This window comes from Bradysia coprophila, assembly GCF_014529535.1.
Source record: "Bradysia coprophila strain Holo2 chromosome IV unlocalized genomic scaffold, BU_Bcop_v1 contig_5, whole genome shotgun sequence".
In the NCBI taxonomy this organism is placed as follows: domain Eukaryota; kingdom Metazoa; phylum Arthropoda; class Insecta; order Diptera; family Sciaridae; genus Bradysia; species Bradysia coprophila.
In genome coordinates, this window is record NW_023503374.1 from 6440638 (window position 1) to 6467163 (window position 26526).

At 35.5% G+C, this 26526-nt stretch overlaps 3 protein-coding genes across 5 annotated transcripts in view; 1 reads left to right on the plus strand and 2 right to left on the minus strand.

The window, feature by feature from the left end:
• The first annotated feature begins 406 nt into the window (after positions 1-406).
• LOC119071918 lies at positions 407-2662 on the plus strand. Its single transcript, XM_037177041.1, has 4 exons — positions 407-910; positions 977-1976; positions 2039-2178; positions 2249-2662. Exons 1-4 carry the CDS (start codon positions 740-742, stop codon positions 2333-2335), a joined length of 1398 nt encoding a protein of 465 aa, XP_037032936.1. The 5' UTR covers positions 407-739; the 3' UTR covers positions 2336-2662.
• Positions 2663-5119: 2457 nt separating this feature from the next.
• On the minus strand, positions 5120-7885 carry LOC119071886 (DNA topoisomerase 2-like). The gene is made up of 2 exons (XM_037176986.1): positions 7739-7885; positions 5120-7621 (listed from the first exon to the last, which is right to left on the minus strand). Exons 1-2 carry the CDS (start codon positions 7760-7762, stop codon positions 5258-5260), a joined length of 2388 nt encoding a protein of 795 aa, XP_037032881.1. The 5' UTR covers positions 7763-7885; the 3' UTR covers positions 5120-5257.
• A 9057-nt stretch (positions 7886-16942) lies between these two features.
• The window catches only part of LOC119071914 (protein unzipped), a 43400-nt gene continuing 33816 nt past the window's right edge, over positions 16943-26526 (minus strand). For all 3 annotated transcript variants that reach the window (XM_037177033.1, XM_037177032.1, XM_037177034.1), the window contains 4 exons: positions 23203-23807; positions 22837-23142; positions 22500-22652; positions 16943-22225 (listed from right to left, as the gene is read on the minus strand). In XM_037177033.1, coding sequence (XP_037032928.1) covers positions 21845-22225; positions 22500-22652; positions 22837-23142; positions 23203-23787 — 1425 coding nt within the window. In that variant the 5' untranslated portion in view covers positions 23788-23807 and the 3' untranslated portion in view covers positions 16943-21844. The remainder of the gene's footprint in view (positions 22226-22499; positions 22653-22836; positions 23143-23202; positions 23808-26526) is intronic.

Consider the following 26526-nt stretch of genomic DNA (forward strand, 5'->3'; position numbering starts at 1 on the left):
ATTCTTTGAAACACATAATCAGCTAGAATATTTATATCCTCTTGCGACTGTCGGTAATTCGTGATGATTAAAATATTTGTGGAGAGATAGAGAGCGAGAGACAGAAGGCAGTAACTTAGAGTTGCGTCTATTTCGATTTGTATAGAGGTAGCTGACGCAGTGAACAGAAATTTCTTTAAATACCTACAGCCACAACTTGAAACTAGCACATTACTTAACAATGGGGCAAATGATGGAAATGGTACTTCTTGTGTTTCACGCAAGGAGTAGCATTTCCATCATTTACCCCATTGCCAAGTAAGGTAAATACCAAAGTTTGAGGCAAAGTTTTAGATCCGTGCAGTAAAGTTAACTTTAACTGACGTTTTGAACTATGACAAGCAAAACTGATAAATGAATGACACCTACGTCACTCTCTCAGCTCTACAATGTAGCATTCGTACCAACATAGCACAATTGAATCGTAATATTTTCTGTAAACAATCGAAGACATTTGTCGCGGCTCCTAAAAAAGTGTGTGTAGTATCCGCATCCAAATGTTTACACAATAAAATAAGACCGTAGCGATAACATCGAACAGAATTAATGTAAATTGGGATGTGACCAACACATTTGAGATATCATTGTGTTATCGCCGACGAATGCTGAAGAGTTTTAGTCAACACAATTTTGATGGAAGACCTGTTACAGCGCTTTTCGTAGAATAAGTCGATATTGCGACCATACCAGGAAATATAAAATGAGTGATCAGGATCTACCCAACAATGTACATCCGTCGATAGGCACGCGATCGAAAAGTGGCGATCTATTCAGTTCGTCATCGATTTCACCTTCGACAAGTTCCAGTTCGCATGGATCTGCAAAGACAGCGGTGTCCGAGTGTCTAGGAGCGTGGTTAAATTATTTACAAGTATGCTCGATGAGTGAAGGGTTCACTCGTCACGCACAGCTGATATTCATTTTCGTTTCGTTTTAGATTTTGAACTCGTTGTGCTCCTCCGGACATAGACTCGCCCAAACTATTTCAACCTTAGAACAATTGGGCCAATGTGAGCAGCAGTCGCATGGATTCCAAATACCGTCTATACCTCAACCGCCAGTATCTAGTCAAGTATCGACACAATTCGTAACAGCATGGGATGATTTGGCAAGAGCCACTGCCGTTGCGACCAGCACCGTCAAATCGCATATCGTTAGTGTTTTACAAGATTATGTTGTCACATCGCTGGTGTCATTCGATCAGGATTCCGAAAAAGTTCGAGAGCACAACCAAAACATTGTTATGGAAACCGCCCAGACCATGATAAATATTCAACATCAGTTTTGTGTCGCTAGCTACGATTCTTTCTCTTCTCTGATGTGCTGTTTTATCTGTCAAACACCGGTCGGTTTTCCTCATGACTCCGAATGTGCTTTGCTCCAACAACAGCCACATTTCCAGCGTAACCAAAATGCAATGGGCGATCCTCGCTCACAAACTCCATCTCCACACTTCGGCTCGTTAACCATGAACTTTCCAAAGAATGAACGTGACATCTATCGAATGCCGGCGGATTCACATCCTACTACCAGACAACTGGCATTCGGTTCCGGTTCATCACAAGCTTCCGATCACAATTGCGCGATGACAGAAATCAGAGGTCCGAGTCCGAGTTTCCTGGAAAATATTCGCGGCCCATTACCGAATCCCGGCCATCTGCTCGGTATGAAAACGCCATTCAATCGAGGCGGTCGAAGTCCGTTGAATTTTCCGTTGTTTCCATTGAATGGACAACGAAGATGGTCGGAAGCAGCTGCCGGTGAAGTCAAGGGTGAATCAGTATTCGATGCCGAAAGTCATATGCGACGATGGTCGATGCCGTGGGAGGCGTCGACGTCCGTTAAAAATACTGTAACTTGGCATCAAACGAAAATTATGCCGATATCCAAACTGGCCGTACCAACTTCAAAATCAAACAGTCAAAGTACTACGCCAGGTAAAATGGTTCATTCTCAAGAATTTTGAATCGGTTCTTGATTCGTCTCATCTTATTTCCAGATTCGATGTGGCAGTCATCTATTACTAGTCAGGATGGTTTAGCCGAAGCAATTCAATTATTATCGTGTCGACCGACACGCATTTATCCTCCTCAACCACCATTAGGACCACCATTTATCGAAGAGCCAAATGCATCTGCGGTAAGTGTTACGTGAATTTTGGTTAATTCGAGTCTGAGTCTGATGGGAAAATGGTTTATTCTCCTTACAGAACATTGCCACATACGAAATGTGGTCGGACAGAACACAAGAACGATTGCCCAGCATTAAATTTCCTCGAGAACGGGATGACGATTGAATAGACCTAGAGTAATTTGACTGCCAAAATGAAATGATTACCAAAACGCGCAAAGATTAAAATCAACATTTTGCGTTCGAAGTAATATTCGACTAAAGACCAAAAGTTGAGTGTATTTTGCATTGAAAAAATAGAGTTCTTCCTCGGTAGAAAAAGTTTTTAGTCTCTTCGTAGAGCCTTCGCGAAAATACATTGGTCCAAAACTAAGCGCTTTCGTAAAATTAATAAATTTAATTAGAGTAATGAAATACGTCACCGGTAAACATAACAATGATATTACACACCTTTTAGCTTTAAATCATTATACAAATGTGAAATTAGAAATAATTTTGTGTCGTAGTTTAACATTAAGAAGTAAATGAATTTTGTGTCATAATACCTAATACGATAATCACACGGTCAAAGACCAATGCACGTTATGTAGCATGGGTGAATGCTTAGATCAATACTTGAGATCAATACATGTCCAGGAATCCTTAATTAGTTCGCAATTTTCAAATCACTTTAAAAAACAGTGAGCGACTTGAGAAATTGACCTTAAAGTGACCAATGAGAGGTTCAGATTGTGAAGTAATCGATTAGCACGTTCCCCTAATCCGAAACCAACGATTGAGGAAACCACTGAATTTCCAACTCTTAATTAGTAAAGTTGGAAGCGACACTATTACACACTTAACGGTAGATTCGGTTGAAAATATCAAAACACTGAATGAGAGAACTCTATAGAGTGACCTAACACTACTTACTGGAAGATTTTTATATTCCTCAAGTCTCTCGTCTGAAATATTAGGTTCTACAGTCGCAGTTCTACTACACGGAAAAAACGTAAAGTTGTACGTATAGGACGAGTACGATTTACGTAGAGTCGTAAAATACGAATGAGTTAACCCAACGCACTTCAAGCAAAAGTGCTATTAATGACAGCTGCCAAATAGAGTACAGTGAACGACATCTCAAATGTCTAACTGTCAAATTTTTCTGAGAATTTTATTGTGTCATTGCGAATTCACAATGACATTCTCTGAAAAAAATGACAGTGAGACATTTGAGATGTCGTTCACTGTACTATTTTGTATGAAATTGAAATTGAAAAGCACTGTCAAGTTTCAGTACCCTATTTAGAGTACCACTTTTGCTTGAAGTGCGTTGGTCAACCATTTGTTTTGTTGTTCTTAGTTGAACGTTAGTTGAGTAGGACGTAAAATTTTACGACTGAGATGTACATTGTGCGTACGAGATCTAGTATTTGAGTCTCACACTTAAATCGTTTTTTCCGTAAATGATAGGAAACGGTGTTTCTCACACAAATAAAAACCTTAAGACCAGGCTTTGCCCGTTTACATAGCAACGTAAACATCAGGCAATACTCAAAGCTTAAGTCAACAATTTTCCGTCGGCACCTGATTCGTATTACTTAAACTGAGGATAAATATGAAACATGTAGCAGGAGTCTCCTTTTGAAAAACAGCCTACCGAAATCTGACGCATTTTCCAGTGGACTTTATATGTGCCTAGAAAGGACTTGGACCCTTGAAGCCAAAACCACTTTCAAAAAAATTCTTCGAAGTTTGTTTGGCTGGTGAAAGGTGATCAAAAACCGAAAACTTGCATTTTTTTGTACAAAAATTTCTCCAGTTACACGAGCCGTACAGGACCGTGTAGGGTGTCATTAGAGAGGTAATCACAAGTACTATTGATCCGAATAGGGACTTATTGGTTTTAAAATTCATCCACACTGGAATATGTGCATGTAAAGTTTTCGACCGAAGACTTACACTGTTCTTACAGAAATTTCTCGATGTACACAAAACGTGCACGGTTGGATATCATTTGAAAGGCAGTTTGACGTGCTTTTGGGCCAAATATGGTCTTATGTGGTTTGGATGCATCTATGATGAAATAGAAGTTGAAATGTTTAAGTGCCCTTATTTAATCGTAGATGCATCCAAACCACATAAGTCCCTATTTGGCCCAAAAGCACATAGAATTACCTTTCAAATGTTACCCAACACGACCATGCACGTTTTGTGTACCTCGAGAAATTTCTGTGAGAACAGTGTAAGTCTTCGGTTGAAAACTTTAACTGCACACCCCACACGGCTCTGTACGGGTCGTGTAACTGTTGAAATTTTTGTTAAAAAATGCAAGTTTTCGGTTTTTGATCACCTTTCACCAGCCACACAAGCTTCGAAGAATTTTTTTGAAATAGGTTTTCTCTTCTTGGGTCGAAGTCCTTGCTAGCTGTTTTTTTTAAAGAATCCCTCTCATTTAGGGGGATCAGCTTAAAATTTCTTCCTTTTTGAGACTCATTAGAAATAGCAAACTTGACGTGCATTGGCTTTAAAATAATTTTTTTTTTCGTTAATTAAAACTGAGAGTGTTGAGGAGACCACACTGTGTTGGAATAAACAAATTAAATAAATTGAAACACTTAGGAAGAGGCTGGTTTCCTTTTCTTATTAATTGAGCGTAGTCAATATTTTATAACAAAAATGTAACCTCGATATTAACAACTCTGTTTGATTCGAATTTGATATTAATTCCCATTTTGTAAATGTTTGTGTATAGTATGCGCCAACAATCAATTTGATTGTTTAATTGATCGTTGTGCCATTTAACGAAAGTGCAACATGAATCGTTAAACTCGTTAAAAAATCTACTAAACTTATGTGTGATAGAGAATTTTGAGAGCATTTTCTGTATAAGGAAAGTAAAACAGAAAAATAAGAGATTCTGGTTATAATAACGGACTTAGTGATTATAGAAATATTTATACCTTTTATATGCGCAACTCTAATTGAACAATTTGTTAGGTAAAATTGAACTGTGTAAACTGACGTCACACGTCACTTTCGTAATAATAATAAATCAGAATTTTTAATGTTCAACCAAAGACTTTATTTTCACATTTTCACAGCTAAATTACTCATCCCGATCCATTTTCGATATTTCATCATACAATGCATTGGTCAATTGAAACTCCACAATCTTGCCATCATCCGATGGATACAAATTTTTGTTACCGACGCGTTTCGATGAATTGACCCGTTTCATTTCCTCCAATTCCTTCAATTTGGCTTCCAATTCGTCCAGATCGGCCAGCCAAAGATCGTATTCAGATTTCGATTGCAAAGCTTCCAATTCTGCTTTTTTGCCGTAACATTGATTGATGAGTTCGATTTTTCTTTCCTCGGTCAGTGTCCACATTGACATGTTCAACAAGTAATCGAAGTTCTTCGCATCCGTTCTTTCTTTGTCCGACAAATGCTGAAATTTCGTCTCGACAATGCCGGTTTCGATTCCATTTTCCTTCTTCCATTTTTCAACGGGATCAGCTTGATAGCCGCGTTCAATCAATTCATCTAGGATGGCTTTACGTGTTTTGTTTTCGACGACGAAAGTGGAATCACTCTTTGCCAGAACAAGGTCCACTTGATTCTTCAGTTTGTCTGCCTCAGCAGTTAATTTTCCTTCCAAATATTGCTTCCGTTTTACGTAATACTTTAGACGAAGAACATAAAACTCCTGTAAAATGTCGTGAGCTAGCTCAAACTTTCGCAAAGTGTTACTGTTATCGAAGGCGTACATGTTGTCGGTCTTAATGATTCCGAACAGCTGAAACACTCGGTGGAATCCACTAATTTCCTTCTGCAATTTGTCGAACTCTCCAGGCGCAAAGGAGACTACAAAGCGAACGGTTGTATCTGTTTGGTATTCTTTGTAATCCGTGATGATTGGTTTCACCGTTTCGGAACCGCGCAGCAACTGTTCCAATACATTTACTTTGTATGACGTAGTCCACGTGCCGATCGGAAGCTCGGTTATTTCAATTTTTTCGTCCTCAATAATAGCCACGCAGCCAATTGTAATGAAACGTGAGCTACTAACAGCTAGAATCGTTCCACGAAAATTGCGGTAAAATGGCGTTAGTACGTCGGGTAATTTACCAGTAATCATGTTGCGTAAGCTTCGAATTAACTGGTGCGGATCATGCTTCGGAATGTACGTCGACCAACCAGTCCCTGTACCTTCAGACCCATTTACAAGCAGCATCGGAATGACAGGGATATACCACTCGGGCTCAATTTCCTTATCCTCATCGAATTTATATGTCAACAACGGATCATCGTGTGGATGAAAAATCAACCTGGTTAATGGTGCCATCAATGTACGTAAGCTATGTTGATCCGCGTGATCTTCGCCACCCATTAAACGCGTACCAAACTGGCCAAAAGGTATCATCAGACTTATATTGTTGCTGCCGACGTAGTCTTGAACCATGTCGTAAACGAACTTGCAGATAGTTTGCTCACTTTCATAATATGCCGTGTCTTCGGCTACACAGTAAGCCAATTGAGATACTCTCACCTCGATTTTGAACTCTCGTTTGATACACGTGAACAGAACCTTTCGTTGACCCGGCTTAAAGCCATCAACAACACTCGGAATGGAATTAGCGTTGTTGTAACTAGCAAAGAAAACATATTCCGAGTTAATGAAGTCGGAGTATGTGACTGCGTTAGTTTTCTTGGTGTACAAGTGACTGTCTTGAAAACCATGAAGTTTGTGTCGTTTACATTTAACCATATGATGAGTTAACCATCCTCTTAGCTGTTTGATCGCTCCCTTATCGAATGCCTTCATTAAATTCTCATCATCTTCGGGACCACCATATTCGAATTTAACTCGATGAAAATCCATGTTGGAAAAGTATTCCTTGATCTCATTCCAATTGTTGGTGCCCAAACCTCTGTAGTGCCTAACAGTATACGCGTCAATGTTTATGACAGTCTTTTTCCATTGCTCAAATTCAGCCATTGAGTAGAACGAAAGCTTATTTAAACCTCGCGTAACTTTTACGACAGGCGTTATAATCTCTTCTAAGAACGGCGGAGTGGTATGCAGTAGGGCCGGCCAGTTTGAGTAAATGAAACTGATGATGAGCCCTTTGAAGTGGGTGCCCCCTTCATTCTGGTCGGTCAACATCATCAATTTCCCATATCGTAGCTTTTTCCGCTCAGACTCGCTCGAATAGTCCACGTTGTACTGCAAGCCAGTGATTTTCATCAAATCAACGATTTCAAACATGTCAGCTACATTTTTGTGACTTGCATCTTGCGTAACATTTATCAGCCCATACATCCCGTATTGTTTACGACCGACAACACTTAGTCCAGCTATAGCTACTTCAAGAGCAGTCCATCCATCCGCTAAGATTAACGAACAAAGATATCCATTTTCCGTTCCAGCATCATCTGCTTCGCTTTGGAGATCTTTAGACGTTACCTGAAAACGTTTTCGTTTAATAGATCGGACGAATTGTAAATTGTGGCATGATGTTGTTCAACTGATGGAGTCTTTAGGTTGTTGAAGTTTAACAAAAAATTAAAACGAAAAACTCACTTCATTATCTCCTTCGTCGGACATTTTATCTACTGAAGATCAATTTGAGGTGTGTTAATCAAAAATTTCTTTTCAAAACAATACGAAATATCACAACACAACCGTCATAATCAACATTGCGAAATGATTGAAAACAGGTCTGAACATTCATTCTGTGCAACATTAATGCGTATAACAGCCGCATGAGGCAGATAGAGTATATAAGCGACAAGATAAATTTTCGCCAGTATGTATGCTTCTTTACGTGTTACGGCATGTTTCATTTTCATTTACATTGCCTAATCACGTAAAGCATTGTACTTACGAGGTTCCAAGTTGTGTATTTGACAAGTGGGGAATACAGCCCTCCCCTTCGGGTCGGGTTGTAACACCCCACTTATCAAATACACAACTTGGAACCTCGGAAGTAATATACTATAAAATTACAGTGGACCTCTAGTTATGAATATTTCTAGTCAAAACAAATCAGAGTATAGGTAGGCATATCTACCATTCTTTCATGTACCTAAAAGTCCTTTCAGTACTTATAGAATGTCAATCTGTTAACGACAGGAAGGAAACAAATAGAAATAGAATGAGAATTAGAACAAAGGAAGAAGAAGATTCGGAATCCTATTGATTGAAAATCAACAAAACAATTTCTTTTATTTCATTAAATTCAAGTTTATTTCAGTTTATTAATTGAACCACGGCAGAGTAAAATAAACCAGGCAGGAGTGGTTCATTTTCGAAACGTCAAATAAGGGACCTAATACACTGGATGAAAATGAACTCAAATGAACACTGAGATAAATTGAAAAATTTTGTTCGCAAAAAATATAGGACTACTAGCTTATTTAGGTCACTAGTCAAATCAGCGCTCCTGCCTGGTTAACTTTACTCTGTCGTGATTGAACAAATCATTCTGAAATGGCCCATGGGATACTTTGAACAATAGAAGTACCAGATTTAATGATTGTGCGGTGATGCGATCACCGTTTCTAAAATGTTATTCTAAATTCTAAGCCTGTTCCAGTAACATGTCTGTGCCTACAGATCAAATGTTGACAGAATTAGGAAGAGTAATTAATTCTTGGCTTGCAACTTTGACATATTTTACCTTTTATTAAATTAAAACAGTTATTCGACGCTAATGTTCCTCCCCGTACTATTTTCACTTCAACATAATATCTTGTACAGTACCTTTTAAGCACACATTACCTTTCCCTGCTTAAAACGACACTTTTCTAATTGCAGCACGTTATTTTGTAAGTGGCTGATTAAAATTTAATTTACTGTCTGCTTCTACTATGTACTTGTTTTAGAAGCACGTCACTACACGTAACCATTAATATTTTTCCAACCTTGACCTGCTTTGTCAGTGTGGTACATGGTACTTATGCAATGTTTCGTTGAGAGAATATGAAAATCGTCAACCGTTAAACATAAGAAAATATTTGAAAATAATTTTTGCTATTCTTGAGATCTTGTTAGAATGCACTAGGTATATCATGCAATGGTAATGACGTTGAATTAAATAACAACATTTTACTGTCGTTCAACGACTTTTAGATTTGGGGCCTATCTCAGCCATCTTATATCGTAGAAAATCGAAATTGGTGCCAAAATGAGGGTATGGCGAATGAAATTCTAAAATTAAATATTTATATAAAAGCCTGTCGTGCCAGACAAGTTGACTAGGGGACTAGGGGGACTCACGATAAGGTTCAGATAAATCATGGTCACCCTATACTTTCTGCTAAGAATTTTTGCAGTCTTTATTGTAAGACTTATCCGGATCAAATTTTTCAAAAACGGCTAATGATTTGTTAAAAAAACAACGACAAAAAATCCACGATTGAATGAATGACTAATGAAGTGATAGATTTTTGATCAAACAATACGCTATATTTTGAACAAAATATTTAAAAGATTTTGTGATTATACTGAGATCAGCTTGTCGTTTCTAATTTATTAACAGTTAAATAAGTCGATGACAAAACCATATTACGTAACAGACCTAAGTGTTATAATATGTGTATCACATGCTCTAAAAAATTTGTTAAATGACCTTTCAACGCAACGTACATCAAAACAAATCACTTTCCATCGTTCTGGGTCAATTTTTTTCAAAGTCATTTCCATCACAGTAATTCCACTTTATCTCATTGTTGGATGAATAAAAATGATCATGTTGAACAGTGGCAGAAAATGCGTGCATAATTTTTAAATGCATCGTAAAAATTTATGCCAACGCTTCATAACTGGGAGGAATAACCAAACACTCATAAATATGTACATCATTCAAGTGTTTAGATAAATAATATTTTTGCTCATTTGCTGCTCCATTATTTTCTAAGCGATTGAATGAATAAATTATTAGGTGGCAAACATAATATGACATTCTATTCATATGTTTGGCTTGTACAGTATTTATATATATACCCATATCTGCTATCATCATCATTATTATCATATCCAAATGGTATGCATGCATAAGTGTGCTATAAAATGCTTTTGGTTGGCATAAAATGTTTCTCTTTTCCGTTGAACGAACAGATGAATCCATAAAAGTTATATTTCGCTTACACTTTCTTCAAGGATCGCATAGAGAATCTATGTAAATAACAAATATCCGAACAAATATTAGAGTTGTCGGGTGACTTGTCTCGCGTCAATATTTAATTTTCCTCTTTTTAATATCTTCTATTTGCAATTTCTTTATTAGACTTTCACGATGCGAAGATGCGTGTGTATTGATTTTTAAACATAATCGTGTAACGTAGGGCATAAAGGCTTAAAATGAAATTCGAAAAATACACCATGAACAGAAACACCATATTAGGGACAAAGGCTGACACATCTTCTTGCAAATGTCCGTGAACCTGACACATGTAGCTTAAAATGTCGTTTGTCGTCGACAAATGTTTGAGTAGTTAATATAGAGAAACGGTACATGTAACATTAGTGAATTATAAGCAAAATGAAATTTCATTGATTTAGCTCCAAACAACACAAAAATGTCTTACAGTTAGAGGCAGTGAAATTTCAGCATGAATTTACTTCAGCTGTTTTTCAGCTGATCCACACAAACAACCAAAATTAGTAGTATGTCTTTATACGGTTCTACCACTACCACCCACGTGCGTGTAGCAGCTTGAAAAACAGCTAAGCAAATTCATGCTGAAATTTCACTGTCTCTGATTGTAAGTCAATTCAAAACGGAGCTTAATAAAATTTAATTTTTCCTATAATTCGCTAATGTGACATGTTGACAAAACATCAAATAAGATTATGTAATTGCATGTGCAGATTTTAGATATCATCTGTTATCCCAGAGACGAACACAAGCATAGCGCATAAGCAGTTATTCGATGTGGTAGTGGAATGGGAGAGGAATAAGATTGTGATCTTAAGCCGAGGGCCAGAATCCATGATCCCACTTATCAAAATCAACATTTGGACAGAGATGCATCCGAATTTTTAAGTGTCGATGTAAAGATAAACCCGAATTGATGCACAATGCACATTTTATCACAGACATAGACTCATAAAAGAATTCTTGGCAATAATTACTATTTCAATAAATTGAAGTAACAGATTTGATAATTTTATGCTGATTATAAATGCTTACAGCCGTTGGAGAGTATAAGGACTTCGGAAGACACTACGATATTTTTCTAACCTCTATGTTCTACTGAGACTGAGACGTTCATACATAAACCGTTGCCTTGTTATAGAAAATAATTGGACAAATGACCAACAAATTAAAAGCGGAAATAATGCATCCGACGTTAATTTTTGTTTACTGCCTCATAAAAAACGTGCCATAATACCATAGACTAATAAGGTCCAATTCTAAACAAAACAAACCTCGTACGGTCGCTTAAAGTTTCTATTCAATAAAATAGAGAATTATATGAATTATGAACAAATTTATTTTCGGAGTCCAAAAAATGACGACTGAAATACGAATTAAATGTTATGATTGCTTTCTGGCTAAATTCTTTTAAATTACTAAATTACTTTGTCAGCATGTGTGTACGTTATACGCCATATTAGGCTAATGTAAACAAAATTATTCGAATTTCAATCCGTTCACGATGGTGTTCACAGCCATGAAGGCAATAATTTACAATTCTGACTCTAAATACTGAACAGCATATGTCCATTATTAAAATGCCGCATGTGCGTATGTGCCGTCGATGAAAAAAGAAGAAGAAATTGAACGTGGGCCCTTCGGCAAAGCCCTATCGATTAACGTCATTATTAGTATGCATATTGGATGTGTAATTTAAATTTTGATTTTATGGTCACACGTACAAATCGTTCCATACCCCCGCCACTTTTCAATGCCATAAATGGATATTTTATTGATTTATTTTGATTTATTTAGTTCACTGCTACACAATGTTAGCTGTTTATAGTTGGTTCCACGTCCAATCAATTAATTCAACACTTGACTATTATATTTATGGCAACATAATAACCATATGTGTATGTGTTCAGCATATTCCAGACACTCTCTGTGCGATAGATTTGTTTGAAGAGGAAATATGCGGGTCGAACTGTAACAAAATTGATTTTAATGGTAAAAACAAACAAACGATATGGATTTAAAACCAATTAGGTGTTTAAACAGTGGATCCGTGATGTGGGTGGGTTTATTAGACTGTTAAGTGCTTGTTCAAATATCATTCGTACAAAGTACATTGCAACAGGCGGAAGAAAAACGGAATGGGGACATTTTTTAATATTTATGCATAAAAAATGGAAAACTTCAGTTTGAGTTACACACAGTCCAGTCATTAAGAACTAGAAGCTAACAGCCAGTATGCTGAGATACTTTTGTGTTGTTTAAGGCGTTACAACCTTACAGTTTGTCAATTTTTATTTTAAAACCAATTTATCTAGCCTCTCGACTCCAGGGTAAAGTTAAATCCCAAAGATTATTTAACTGTTCTTTTACAAAAAATCTGGAAATTTTAAACAGAGGTTGATCTATTCCTCCTATATGAGTTTCTGGCGTAAAACAAAATAGAATATGGAAGTTCAGAGCCTTTATGAAATCTTCTGTTATTGAGAGCAACCACAAAAATAGACAATCATCCCCGGTTAATGTAGTTTTAGAGAGTAAAACAAGTGGTAGACAGAATTAAGTAAAAGAATATTTTTTGCAGCGCTAGACAATCCGTTTAACAAAAGAAGTAACAGATCATATGGCGATACCGTTCTAAAAGGTTCAAAAAATTCCCTAAATTATATAATTCGTCTAAGGCTATTTCAAATTACTAATCACAAGAAATGACTTTTGAAATCACCTACGGACTTCATATTTTTTAAAGGATCAGGAACAGTTGGATGAGACTACCAATTCAGCAAAGCGATATGTAAGTTACAAAAACTGACAATGGGCTAAACCTAAGCTTCTTTTTACTGTTTGTAGATTTGCTTTAGTCTTAAAATGTTGAATAAAATGGTTCCATACTCGAACCTTGTAGAAATTGTTTGTCATCTGTTATCTACGTTGAAGACGGAATATAAGCAGTGAGCTGTAGTCAGTGTTCGCCTATATAAGAAGACGTAGCAAAATTAATGAAGTAACAGATTTTCCATCGAAAACGAAGCGATATGATAATTGGATCCAAAGAAGTTACAGAGTTAATCTTTATGTAGCGATACGCCTTTGCAGTAGTGAGAAGAGAATTTGTGGAGTCACTTTTCACTGTATTCAGTGTTGAAGAGCTTCACGTAATCATACCATAAAACGACTGATTCATTACAGGATGTCAGAAGAGTCAAAAGGCGAATAGAGTGTGATTATGGTAAGTATATCGTTTTTCAAATGGGGTGATGACAATAACGGGATAATGAACTGCGTAAAACGGTCGATTTCAATATTGTCCTCAACTCTCCACGAGGCTTTTCATCATGAGGACTACAGCCCCGACTACATAGACTTATTTTTATATTTAACGATTTCACTTCCGTTTCAAACATTTCGATATTTTATTCTCTTTCATTGCGATTGACACGATTGGCATGAGTGATAAAAAAAATCAATATTGAATTTATTCCAATTTCCTATGATAGGTACTCTGTATTGCGGGTGTTTTGATGTCATATATTACTTATGCGATATGTAGTTATAGAAAAACGTTTACGCAACATTTCATGAAACATTGATTAGAATTTGAAGGACGAAATTACAGAAATTAAAAAAAAAATCCATAAAGTTTGATATTGAAGCCAGACTTAGCCAGAATTAGCTGCATTCCCGTCTGTTAAGCTTCTTACAACAATTTACCAGCCGTAAGCGAATAACTTTCAAAATTTACTCTCGTAAATGGATTGAAATTCAAATTCTCAGCACTTGAATCCCGTCTTAACTTTATAAATTTATAAGCTTATGAACGAATGAATGCTTTTCAATGTGAAAGTAGCAAAATAAAACTCTATCCGATCTAGAGCACATATACACATCAATTTATCTTTGTTATACCTCCACCACACGATAACTTATTGTGAATAAAAGACATACAGAAACGCAAATAAATACAACAGCGTCGGTCGATTTGCTATGGCGCCTTAACGTCGTTCGTCCTTTATAAGCATTTTCGAAGCATATTATTCACACAGCAATATTCTCATTTAATATTTCAACATTTACCATGTACATCACATGTAAAAATACACGACCCATATCAGTGTAACGGTAAAACTTTCAGTTTTAATTTTCATTAATACGGAGTGGACAGTGTACACAATGCAGCAAACCTCTAATTTTCTGGATGTATACGACTAAAACATTGTAACTTTTCGGTCATCAGATAATCGGTTTCAATCTGTCTCTGGGAGAAATATTGTAATTAACCAATTATATAAGTATACGGAGATAATAGACGAAAAAGGACGACCGTTCTCAACAGCAAAACTACCGTAGAGTATTGTATACCATATATATGAATTATGCACAGAATAACGACATGTACTTCAAATATTCATAGAGCAAAAACAGATTTTCCTCTTTCGGTCGATTATTTGCCATTCAAGTGCGTATGTCCGGCTAGATTGCGGAATGTGGTGTAATGTAAGTTTTTGTCAGGAAAGGTCAGTTAACACATTAAGCTATGACGATGGATTTATATACAAGCGTTTCCAACGTTAAAAGTCAACCAAAATTTAGTTGCGATTACAAAAAATCGATTAGGAAACACGAAAAAACTTTATTGTTAGAAGTTTTACACACTGCGTTGATAGCGATTTGTTCTGACAATATTCTATGGACTATCTATTTGGGAAAGCATTTTCGCATATTTTCCTGCATTTTCCCGAATTAAAAAAATATTGGGAAAATTAACGAAAATATGGAAAAAATCTAGCAAAATTTGTTAAATTTCAAGAAAATATTGGAGAGTTTTCCCCAAAAATAGTCTCTGCAAGACTCACAGGAAGTTGCATCACACTTGTTTTTTTAACTTTGAAAACTCTATGAATGACCGTCTTTTTCTAAATCTCTTATTTCTCCAACTTTTCTTATTTCTCCATAACGCCCTCACTTGGAAGGACTGACATTTAGCAAAATGTCAGGATTCGGCACATTTCAAGTGAATGCGCGAATATATAGAGAAATGAGAGAAGTAAAAGAAATAAGAATTTTAGAAAAAGACGGTCATTTAGATAGTTTATAACTGTACAATCGATGAAAAAATGTCGAACCTTTTCCAAGTACTATAGAATCGTATAGTATAGCCCCGCGGATGAACTATGGGTCGACAATCGACATCTAGTGCGAAAAAATATCTTCATACCTACCTTGGTAGCTAAATAACTATAGTAATTGCATTTTTCGAAGAGGGAAGAACAAGCGAAAAGAGTCTTACGGAAGACGATGTCCGACTATAGTGCACTTGTAAATAACAAATGGTGTGTCGTAAGGTAAATCACTCTTCGGATTACTTTGAAGTGATTACTCCCTCTCTGTGTGTTAAATCTAATGAAGTGATTTTGCGTCAAATACAATTTAAAACTGTAAACAAATGAAGTAACAGATTTAGCTAGGTATATTAGTAGGTCCATGCGTTACTGAGTTTACAGATTATTAATACGGCTTTAAGCTAGCAATAAGATTGTAACTTGATAGATGAGAATATTGTGTAACCAAGCAACGTCCCTTTGTTTATTCCGGAATTCCATTGCGAAGAAGTGAAGTTTTTCATGTAAATTTTATCAAAAATATCAAAAAGGTGTTTTATATATCTCTCTACTGTAAAGTGCACTGTAGCTCGCTATATAAAACTAATTTCCATGCTAGTGTTAAAATATCGCGATATCGTCACTAAGGTCGTTTAGGAAAAGCTTTGTGCCTAACTTTTGCTAATTTAGCATTGCTAAAAGGCTCTTTTTTAGCGAATTTGATTCCAGCACTCGCCTCCGGCTCGAGCTGAAAACCTCTCATTCGTTAGCAAAGCATTTTAGCATACGTTAGAAAAATAACTATTATGCTACTAGAACTGTAAAACGGTATCTCGTTTCTCGATGTAGTGAACCAGTCGAATTTCCTTTTTTATCATTCATTGTTGACCATTAAACGTAAAATTGTGAATAAAGTTTGAACGTCAGACTCCAAAGCCAGGATTATGGATCAACATCTCAAAACAGTCAGTTGTTGTTGTTGATTGTTTTGCATTGCAAAGGTTGTATGCAGCACGTTGCCGAATGGATTTTTTTGTCCCACGATTCACGAAAAACAACTATATTTCGCAACTTGTTGAATGGGTATGAAGATCAGATAAGAAGTAAAAGAAGAATTCCGTTAAATAAAACAATCCCCAAATTTTCTATCTTTTTGTTTGTTTATTTATTTTCATTTTTAAACTGACATTGTTCTCATTTCTCTTAATTTTTTTTTGCAATTAAAATAAATAAAAATTAGAATTAAATATTTATAGCTTGTTATACTCAGCGGTACATTTTTTTTGTTTGTTTATTCATATTCATTTAAAAGCAATTTTATTGATGTGTTTATTTTGTATTTTAATAGTTTAATTATTCACTTAAATTCAGCGGTCTCTCACTGGTTTTACACCGAGCATATTGTATTGTGAATATGACCAACTTAATTAGAAATGACAGAAAGTCAAATGAAAATATTTAAATTAATCAAAATGTTGTTTTCAATTGAATTTTTTACGTGTGGACTGTTAGATTAAAAAATAATTTTTCTTGTTCTCTATTTTTCATTTGGAAGTTGGGGGTAGAAATACAAAAATATGACTTCTTCTTTTGCTACAGCTACCATATCTTTTCTATTTATTCATTTTTGTTTTCATTATTTCACAAAATGTTCAATTACTTATTTCAATTCAATTAATGCAATTCATTTTCTATTTATATTTTTTGATCTTTAAACTACACATATCTTTTAATATAAATTTAGAGCCATCACATTTTCCGCAAAAAAAAGAATTTAATAAAAAAAAAATCAAATCCGACGATGCACAAGACGTTTCCATTTTATTTACAAAAAAATAATAATTTGGGGATGATGAATTCCTTTATATTAAAAAAACCTTCTAAGCTGCTCGACCATCATCATCCACTCGAATATTATTGGGAAAAATAAATCAAAATCATATACCACGACCTGACGTTTACATTAAGAGGGTTGTCCCATGTATAAATACGTTTTCCTATCGGTCAATCGTCTAACTATCCCCAAAAATGTTGCTTCTTCGGGTTGCCAACCATATAATATACAAAGTAAGCGGTTGGGAGAATTCCCACATACCTTCGGCCATGAGAATGTAATCCTTGTGAAACAAGTCATCATGTTTGTTTAGGTTGTCTATATGACAAGTATAAATATTAAACCTAGATCACAAACGACGAGAAATGAGATTTCCAAAATAAATGGATCAATTCTCTGTGTGGAAAATGTAAATCATAGGTCAATTTGAATAGGGTTGGCTGAAGTGTGTGGCACCAAGTTGAAAATTGTATAAATTGTGATGTTGTTGAATTGATGCAACACGGAGTTAATTTGGAAATGATTTTAATTTTCCCCTTTTTCAGTTGGCAGCATAATTGACCGGTTGGGGTGATATATTATGCCACTCTCAGAAATGAGTTGATAATTTAAGAAGAAAAATCAAATCGAAATTGCTTTGGTAGTCAGGTGTATACTCTTAAATCAGTAACGCCGATTTTTCAAGGGCGATGGGAACAATCGTAACCAATTTAAATGCAATACAATTGATGTATGCTACCTCATCTGTTGTCGACAACAACGATAATAACAAACACTCAGCTCTGCTTATGTCATGGCTCGTTAAAACGAATGAAGTAAAAGATTTTGTTTCAAACGATTGTAAATACACTCAATGAAATAAAGTGACAGATTCGATAGCTATACTGGTTAGAATGAGTACCTCCTGTGAAAGGATAAAAAAGTGTTATCACCTTCGTCTTGGGACACAAACTTCCTATTCGTAGATAAGCACATTTTCCCACAAATACTTGACGTGTTTTTAGGCATTCTAGAGTTAGATAGTATCTAAAGAATTTCCACATATCGCGTCACTTAGGGGTCGGTCAAATGTAGGTCAAGACAAATACTTCGAAAAATTCAGATCAGGTGATGTCAAATCAGGAAATATTCGAAAGTTTTCAGGTCTGATCCTGTTCCGATCATTTGCTTTTTATTCAAATATTTTGTTTAAATATCTTATTAGTCACCGGACTTCGCTTGACCCATTCAACTGAGCCTTAAACTTTAGCGACAAAAAATAATCATGCCCCTCTACAAAACCAAATTCACTGCCACTGCTTCTGTTTATCTTGTTACATGGGGTGAACGAATTGGTGTTCTGTTCTGCGAAAATCTAATTTCTACATGAAGCTTAGCTAGCTGCCTGCAACATTTGGGCATTTTATATTTAAAAAAAATGTAAAGCCTCGTGCATCCCCCTCGTCCATCATAAGTCCTTGGCTCCGATAAATTCATTTTGATTAAATTGAAATTTATTTGCGTTAATATTTTTGTTGGAAACGAATTATTTTCTATGATTTTTTTTCTGAATTATTTTTAGTTATATACACAGAATAATGCAACGAATGCTATCGCTTCCATCATGGTTGATTAATTCCTTGTTTTAAATTTTAATTATTACACAATGTTGATGTTCAATTTTGATTTATTTGATGAATTGAAAATTCATTTTTTTTTTCAATTTATTTACAAAATAGAATAGGCAAACAAATGAATCGAATAATTTATGTGTGTAAATCGTTTAACAAATAATTTTTTCAATTTAAATTAATTTTCAAAATCTTATGTTGACAATCTGAAAACGAGTGTTGAGTGGCTTTGCATTACATTAACGACAAAAAGGTTGGCAAACCGACTTTTTTTTTGCTGCAAATTCTTTTTGTAATTTGTGAACACTCATAAATACCTACTCTCATTGGCTGCGGTTGATTAAGATTTTATTTTTAAACTACACAAATGATTTTAATAAATTAACTCACTTTGTCTGATTCAATTATGTAGGTGACTAAATGTTTGTACTTCTCATTTCAGTTTGGTTTTTGTTGATTCTTTTCTTCAGATTGTGAGTCTACGTTTCAATTTAGATTTACTTGAGCAACAGTGACGATGACAACGGTGGATAATGTATTTATGATAATTGAAAACAAAATCAGAGGTGGACGAAATTTACATTGAGTCACTCAACATATTGACGAAACTTTTGTTAAACCTTAGGGAATGTCGTGCTTTTCTTATCGCTTCTGAACACATCGTCTTGTTTGCTTAATTTTAATTTATTTCTATCTTTTTATAATAAAAAATTCAATTGAGTTTTCCAGTTTCATTTTTTTTGCGTAAGCGTTGACCAAACATTTTTGCTCCATTCAAACAACATTGATACGAAAAAAAAATTCTCTGTACATACGCGACAATCAAAGCATTTTCTTTATTTAAAGCTCTTATACATAACTCTTGTTAATTATTTAGCATAAAGTTTAAAGGACAAAATATAATTGTAATTCTTTTGCTTTGTATTTAAATTTAAATTTTTTCAAGAAAATCGTTCTCAGATTTCTTTTTCGAAATTAAAAACAAAAATCGAAAGGACGACGTTTTTGTACATACATGAAAAAAATTAGAAAATTATTTGTTTCATTGAACTTAAATATTATAAAACCTAGTCGATATTTACATGTTTTTTCTTCTATTATTTTTCCTTTTCCATATTTCTTCTTCCTTTATTTGCATTCCGGTTGTCAATATTGGTTACTAATCACTAAACACTAACTCTGGTCTATCGTTTGTAATGACACAAAAAAACATGTACATTTGAGTTCTGTGATAACGTTATAGGGATCTAAACGCAAATAAATCGCCCACCCGACGCTCCTTTTGTAGATTTAGTTTAGAAAATGTTAACAAAATCAAAATATTGACGGCATTTTTTAGACGAATGTGGCGTGTAATAGTCTCTCGTGAATAATACCAACAATCATGGCTTATCACCACGGAGACATGTTAACACATTACCAGTTTTCAGCAGAGCAGACTTCCAAATAATTTTCTTCAGAATTTTTTTTCGACTTTCTCCTATTAATGTAGCATTCTGAAATTTTGATTTTTTGCTTCAAAAAGTCTACTTTCAAGAGAGAAGCGGTTTCGACTCATGAAATAACTATCTTTTAGAAACGGTCAAATGTGTTACGACAAAAACGACAATGGTAAGCGAGAAGCATTAGCTAGTGTCGTCTTATATATCAATGTTGAAAAAAATGATGTACAAGATTTCGAAGACGCATGTCGTATGTGTATAATTGGCCCGCATGTAATTAGGATAATATAAAAAAAAATCCTGAATATTCTTGCGAGCCATTGGCACGTTTTAAGAAATCTAGGTCATCATTCCAGCTGCCGAAATGTACACTTACATAACATCAAAATTCGTCAACATTTCAATAAATAATTTTCTAGAGCAAAATATCAAAATACACTAAAATTATGTGAAGCGGTCGAATTATTTGAATTTAGATGAGTCCGGCTCACACACCCGCCTAAAAGTTGGTGCTAATATTGTTTGATGATTTGTCTTTTTGTTCAGGACGGAATATTTGAATTTACAAAAAAAATATGTTTTATGTTTAGACGAGAGTTGTCTTAAATTTACTACTACCTTTGTCTGTGATCTGTAAATTTAAAAAACGGCTAAATCATCTGTTACCGACCCGTTAAACCGTTAAAAAATAACAGATAAAATGTTGATCATGAAGTATTGTATCAAAAATGAATGTCAAAACAAATGAAGTAAAAGATTGCGATTCAAAGATTGTGCGATACTGAACAACAGAAGAAACAGATTTAATAATTATACGATTTTGAACGGTTAATTTAGAAAAAATGTACGTGAAGAAGCTCGGCTTTTGAATGAATTATCAAACAAAATGTATGATACTTTGCCGAGACAACATTAAAATCAAATTTTGACTTTGATGTCAATGTTCCTTCTAAATGTAAGAAACTTAATAACGAAAAATATGAAAGTTTCTTCGACTAGCACGCAAAACATACGGATGCGAAACCCGACTTTCTCATGATTCGAAGACCCAAGCTCCTACTTACTGAGCACACCCTTTTGCCTTATCACGTTTAATTTCATTGTTTTGTGTCAGTACGTAAATATACGCAAAAATAACTGAACTTCTTGGCGTACACAGAAGACAGGACAAGTTTCTTACGTTGTTATTATTTTCGGTGGTTTGGTTGAGTTTGGTGAGAATGTGAAATTATTAGTGTGTGGCCTGTAAAAGACCCAAACTAATCTGAAAGTGAAAATCATATTTTGGTCGGTGATTCAATCAAGATGGCAATCACTTTTTACGTAAAATTCAATTATCACCAACTTTTAAACGTGCCATGACCTGTGTAAAGTTCTGTAAAACTTGTTCCTTCATTCCACTTTGCATTTTTAACTTTAAATTTAAATTAATAAACCTAAACAGCTTTAATAAATCACCTCCTACTTACTCTGTACACAATTACAAATTACAAGAAAATCTTCAACAGTTCACAATAATCACACCATAGACACGTTCCCCCTTCCCTTACAATACACGACGGACAAACCAAAAAAGACTTACCATCACTGTCAATGGTATCACAGACCAATGTTGGTGTATTCGCCCACTGCCGCTGACCGATTTGTCTTTGGCACTGCCACTGATACTGCTAACCAGAACTTTATCCTCGGTGGCGGAATTTTCCCGACTTTCATCAGCTGCAATATCGTTGCCCATGTCGTACTCGACTGGTGGCGGGAATGCCGGCTGAGCATCTTTGCCCGTTGTCGTTGATGGTGTTGTTGTCGATGTGGTTGATGTGGTCGTCGTAGTGGTTGTTGTCGTTGTAGGAACTAATGTGAAATTGTGTCGCCAGTAGACGGCACTGAATTCGAATTTCAAATCTAGCATATCGGCCGTTTGTACCTAATGAAAGGGAATTTCAATTAATATTTCTGATCCCTTTTTGTCTGGGCAAAGACGACAATTTATTTCAGTCTTAATTAATAGCAGCGCGTTGATAGACATTCGAGTCAAGTGACAATGATATACATCGTACATAATTACATTTTGTGTATTCAAGAGCAAAATTCAATTAAATCGACTGATGATGGCGTTAAGTAAATGAATTTATTTTTCTTCATCTCTTTCAAGTTTAATTAATTATTTCTAAAACGAAAAATGTTTTATTTGAACTTACTATGGACTCGATTCGTCTCGATACGGAGTCATTTGTGTCTTCGTAAAATGCAATCAATGTAGCCGTGTATGGTGCCTCAATTCGTGTATAATTGCCGCTTAATGTTACATTTATGGCGGTTCCAGGTTGAAGAGTTGTGCTTACTGATTTGGTCTGAAGAGAGGTGAAAGCAAAGTTAATTGTGTGAGTTGCTCAATTGTGGAACTTCCACAGAAATAAAACGTCGACGGAACAAAAATTCAATGTAATGACAAGGTTAGGAAAGGCAAGGTCATTTCGAGAATTTGGCTGAATGATTCAACCATAAAAAACTGTTGACACAGAAAGAGCTACTTACTTCAATCGTCACGAAATTTTGCTTCACACCCCAATTGAATTCCGCTGCTGCTTTACCGGTTTCGTAAACAATTGTCAGCAATCCTCGTGACACTCCTTCGAGTGTGCCCCAATATTGAATCTTATCAAATTTGTAACTGATAACAGTTTCAATCAAATTTGAAATCTCTTCGTCATTAGCCAAAATGGTGCTGCCCAACAGTGTAGTATTGCGGAATACTTGTGTACGCCATTTGTCTGTCTTGATGTTGCGCAGTTCATAACGGATTGGCTCTGCTTCGACAAGGATCTGACCATCTTCGTATTCCTGTTGAAAAATTTCGGAATTAATGCCAAACAATCACATTACCAAAACCAATTCACGTACATTTTCGATACGGTCTTCATTGACAATTATTTTGCCCAAGCTTAACTTCGGAGCGAATCGTCCTACACTGAAGTCTCGCGAAAGATGGTGATGATGTTCCGGTTTTTGCTTGTCCACATGAGTTTTACGCCGAGCAATATAATAGTCATCGACATGACCAGCGCTTGTTGCACTTACTGCTCCCGAAGGTATACCACCGCTGAATTTATTCCATGGTTTCCATGTTAATTTACCGCCATGTCCTTTATTCAGAAGTACATCAAATGCATAATGCGTCCGAACATCCATGTGCATGGACACTATACACACAGTTTGTTCTTGATGCTTTTGTGTGTTTCCAGTTGTGTAAATACCATCAATCAATGCCCTGCACACATACAGTGGATATTTTTCCGTTTCGGTTACATATTTAGCGGCCTGAACCGCATATTCCAGCTGTTTCTGATCGCCGGTAAACGATTGCCATACAAGTGTGCTCGATGTCGTTAATTGCTGTTGTAGTTTATTGCTGAATAGAAGGGCAAAGTTGGTCGCTGCTAATGTGGTTGCTATTAGCGTCGATAGTATCATCAATTTCAAAAGCATTTTCGGTCGATGTTATTTTACTGAAAATGAAAAAAGAAACTTTCATTAAATTATAGCTCTATCATTGATATAAATTCCCTACATTTACTATCAAGGTGTGTAAACATAAAACATAATAACGCGTGCCAACAGTAGGACACCTTTTCCATTTGAAAACATTTTAATATAAATCTCTAATGTCGGCAACAATATGCTATTTACATGCATATATACCGAACGAATGCTATATTAATATTGCCTGTAGAAATTGTAACCGTTTGTATTTTTCGTGCGTCAACAGCAAAACGATAAAAATCCCTTTGAATTTCTATATACCAAAATTTACAATCCCTTTTGTTGCTTGAACGACAAACAAAACACTTCATAAATATTTCCCTCAACCTTCGTACATTCGGTTCATAATAATCCTTGTTATTCCGTTCCAACAAATCCGATGCGAAATTCTGTTGATTTTTGTACAAAAGCTCTCCGTTCAACTTGTACAGATGCCGAGGAAAAAAAGTAAATAAGTTCCACAAGACAACATAAACAGACATAAACACAGCCGAGAACAAAAAAAAATGATATTGTCTGCATGTACACGGTCGATTGTATACTCTATTCTCTGGCTTTGCTACTATGACAACACCCCATGCGTTAATGTGTGTGGTGAGAACCATGAATGGTTCCAGGACTGATTGAACTTATGTCTCTGTCTGCATGCGTTATGAGAACGCTCAAACAATTGCTGGATTGGGGGTGTACCGTGTATAGGTAGCAGAGCGATGCAGCGATCATATGTTATTGTGACGGTTATTAAATGTGATAACTTGATGGATGAGAGATTTTCATCGGGAGGGATTTGAACTCTTCTGATTGTGCCCATAGATAAATCACGTTTGAGAATTTATTGTCTGTGAAGTTTTCTGCAATGCAATCACTTTATGGGATAACATCCATCTGGGGAAATGTTACCCGAATTTCAAAATTTTAAAGATTTTTCGAGAAGACGGGTTTGAGTATGAGCCATAGAGATAGACTACCTAGAGGATTTTAATCTGACAGTTTGCTCTATTGAGAGGGCCCTTGGTATGAGCACATTCGATACATCTTCCGATTTCTGTCACAATTTTGACTCAATTAATGGGAAGTTGGTATTGCTAATAAGCTAGACCTGTTTTACTCAGTAACACAAGCATATTATGTAAAGTAGCCGGTCAGTGCAGGTGTATCAAAGAAGTTATGCTTAAAGCAGCAGCATCGATCGTTTAGCATACCAAATATGTTGATCTAATTCAACACAAGTTTAAAACGTTTATCTGGTGACGAATGTGATAATCAAAACAGAGTTTTTTCGGAACTTTTTCAGAATTTTTCGGAACTTTTGAGAATTTAAATACCCAAGAATAACCCATTAATGACTCTCTCGCTTCTCGATATCTCGCTCCTTTGGATAATCGTAAAAGTTTTCATCTGAAATGACTTAGGCTTCGACGATTTAGCAATAAAATTACTTCAAGACAACAGCAAAATGTAGATTAATTATGATTCATCAATATTGATTGCTTCAGACAAAAAATCACAAATTCGAAATTAATTGATGAACTATTTCGCATGCCGAAATTATGGATCATTTACACACTCTTCGGTTGCAGTTTCAACGATAATGACTTCATCGACGCAATTCCCATTTACAGCAAATGATCCGAGCATTGCTCTTTCATAAAAAGTGTCTCAAATCTCGCATCGAAGCATCACTGTATAAAATAAGCGCCAATAGTGTGATGCCATTATACGAGAGGTCTTAGAGGTCGCTGTATTAATAAAAGATGAATACATTGAACATTGAACACAAGCAATAAGTCACTGTGCTGAATAACAAACTTTAAATTAGTCAGAAAAACTTTTAATTTTCCACCAGTTTCAACTGAAGTCTTCTTGACCAAACATTGGTTCAGGTCAGGTTGACACACAAAATTTTAATATAAAACAAGAAGGGTGGCAAGCATGTGTTGACTGCTCATTTATCATCTTAAAGACCAGCAAACGGTTGCCAGTAAACCCATTAAACAAAAGAAATTTATTTATTACAACCACAAATGAGCGGAATTCATTCCGTACATATTTCAATTTCAACCCCGAATTGTTGTTTCATTGTCATTAATTGGTTTTCTAACACGCAATTTTAGCCATGGGTGGCGTGGCAATGCTTTACTTTGTATGAATGCACTTTCAAATTCACAATTATTCGTCGGCTGTATACCGATTATATAAAGATATTAGCTTCTGGCTGTGCAAACATGAGCATATGATGTAATAAAGGAGTCAGTTTTATTTTCCGTGTGTTTATGGTGAAAGCACGGGATCGTATTGTATATATCCGTCCGTGGGAATGAATATTTACTCATGGAAATATATTAAGCTTGGGTTGCAATTTAAATTCACTCACCTTCTCAAGAGTCGGCCAAGTTTAAGGGAGTTGCCTTGGTGACGCGACGAACTAGTTACAACACATTTTTCCTCCTCATTTTCTATATAGGTCTGTTTTTATGACTTTCCTATTTTATTTACCTGTTCGAGTCTTATATATATGCCGGAACCACAAAATGTTCTACGGCTCAACTGCAGTGAAAATATGGAGAGCGATGGTATATGTATGTGTATAGACATCGATAAACTACCCAAGGTTATTCGATTGTATACAGTTAAATGGTATGTTTCAGATGGGTTCATTGGATATTTGTTTGGATACTCTTCGGG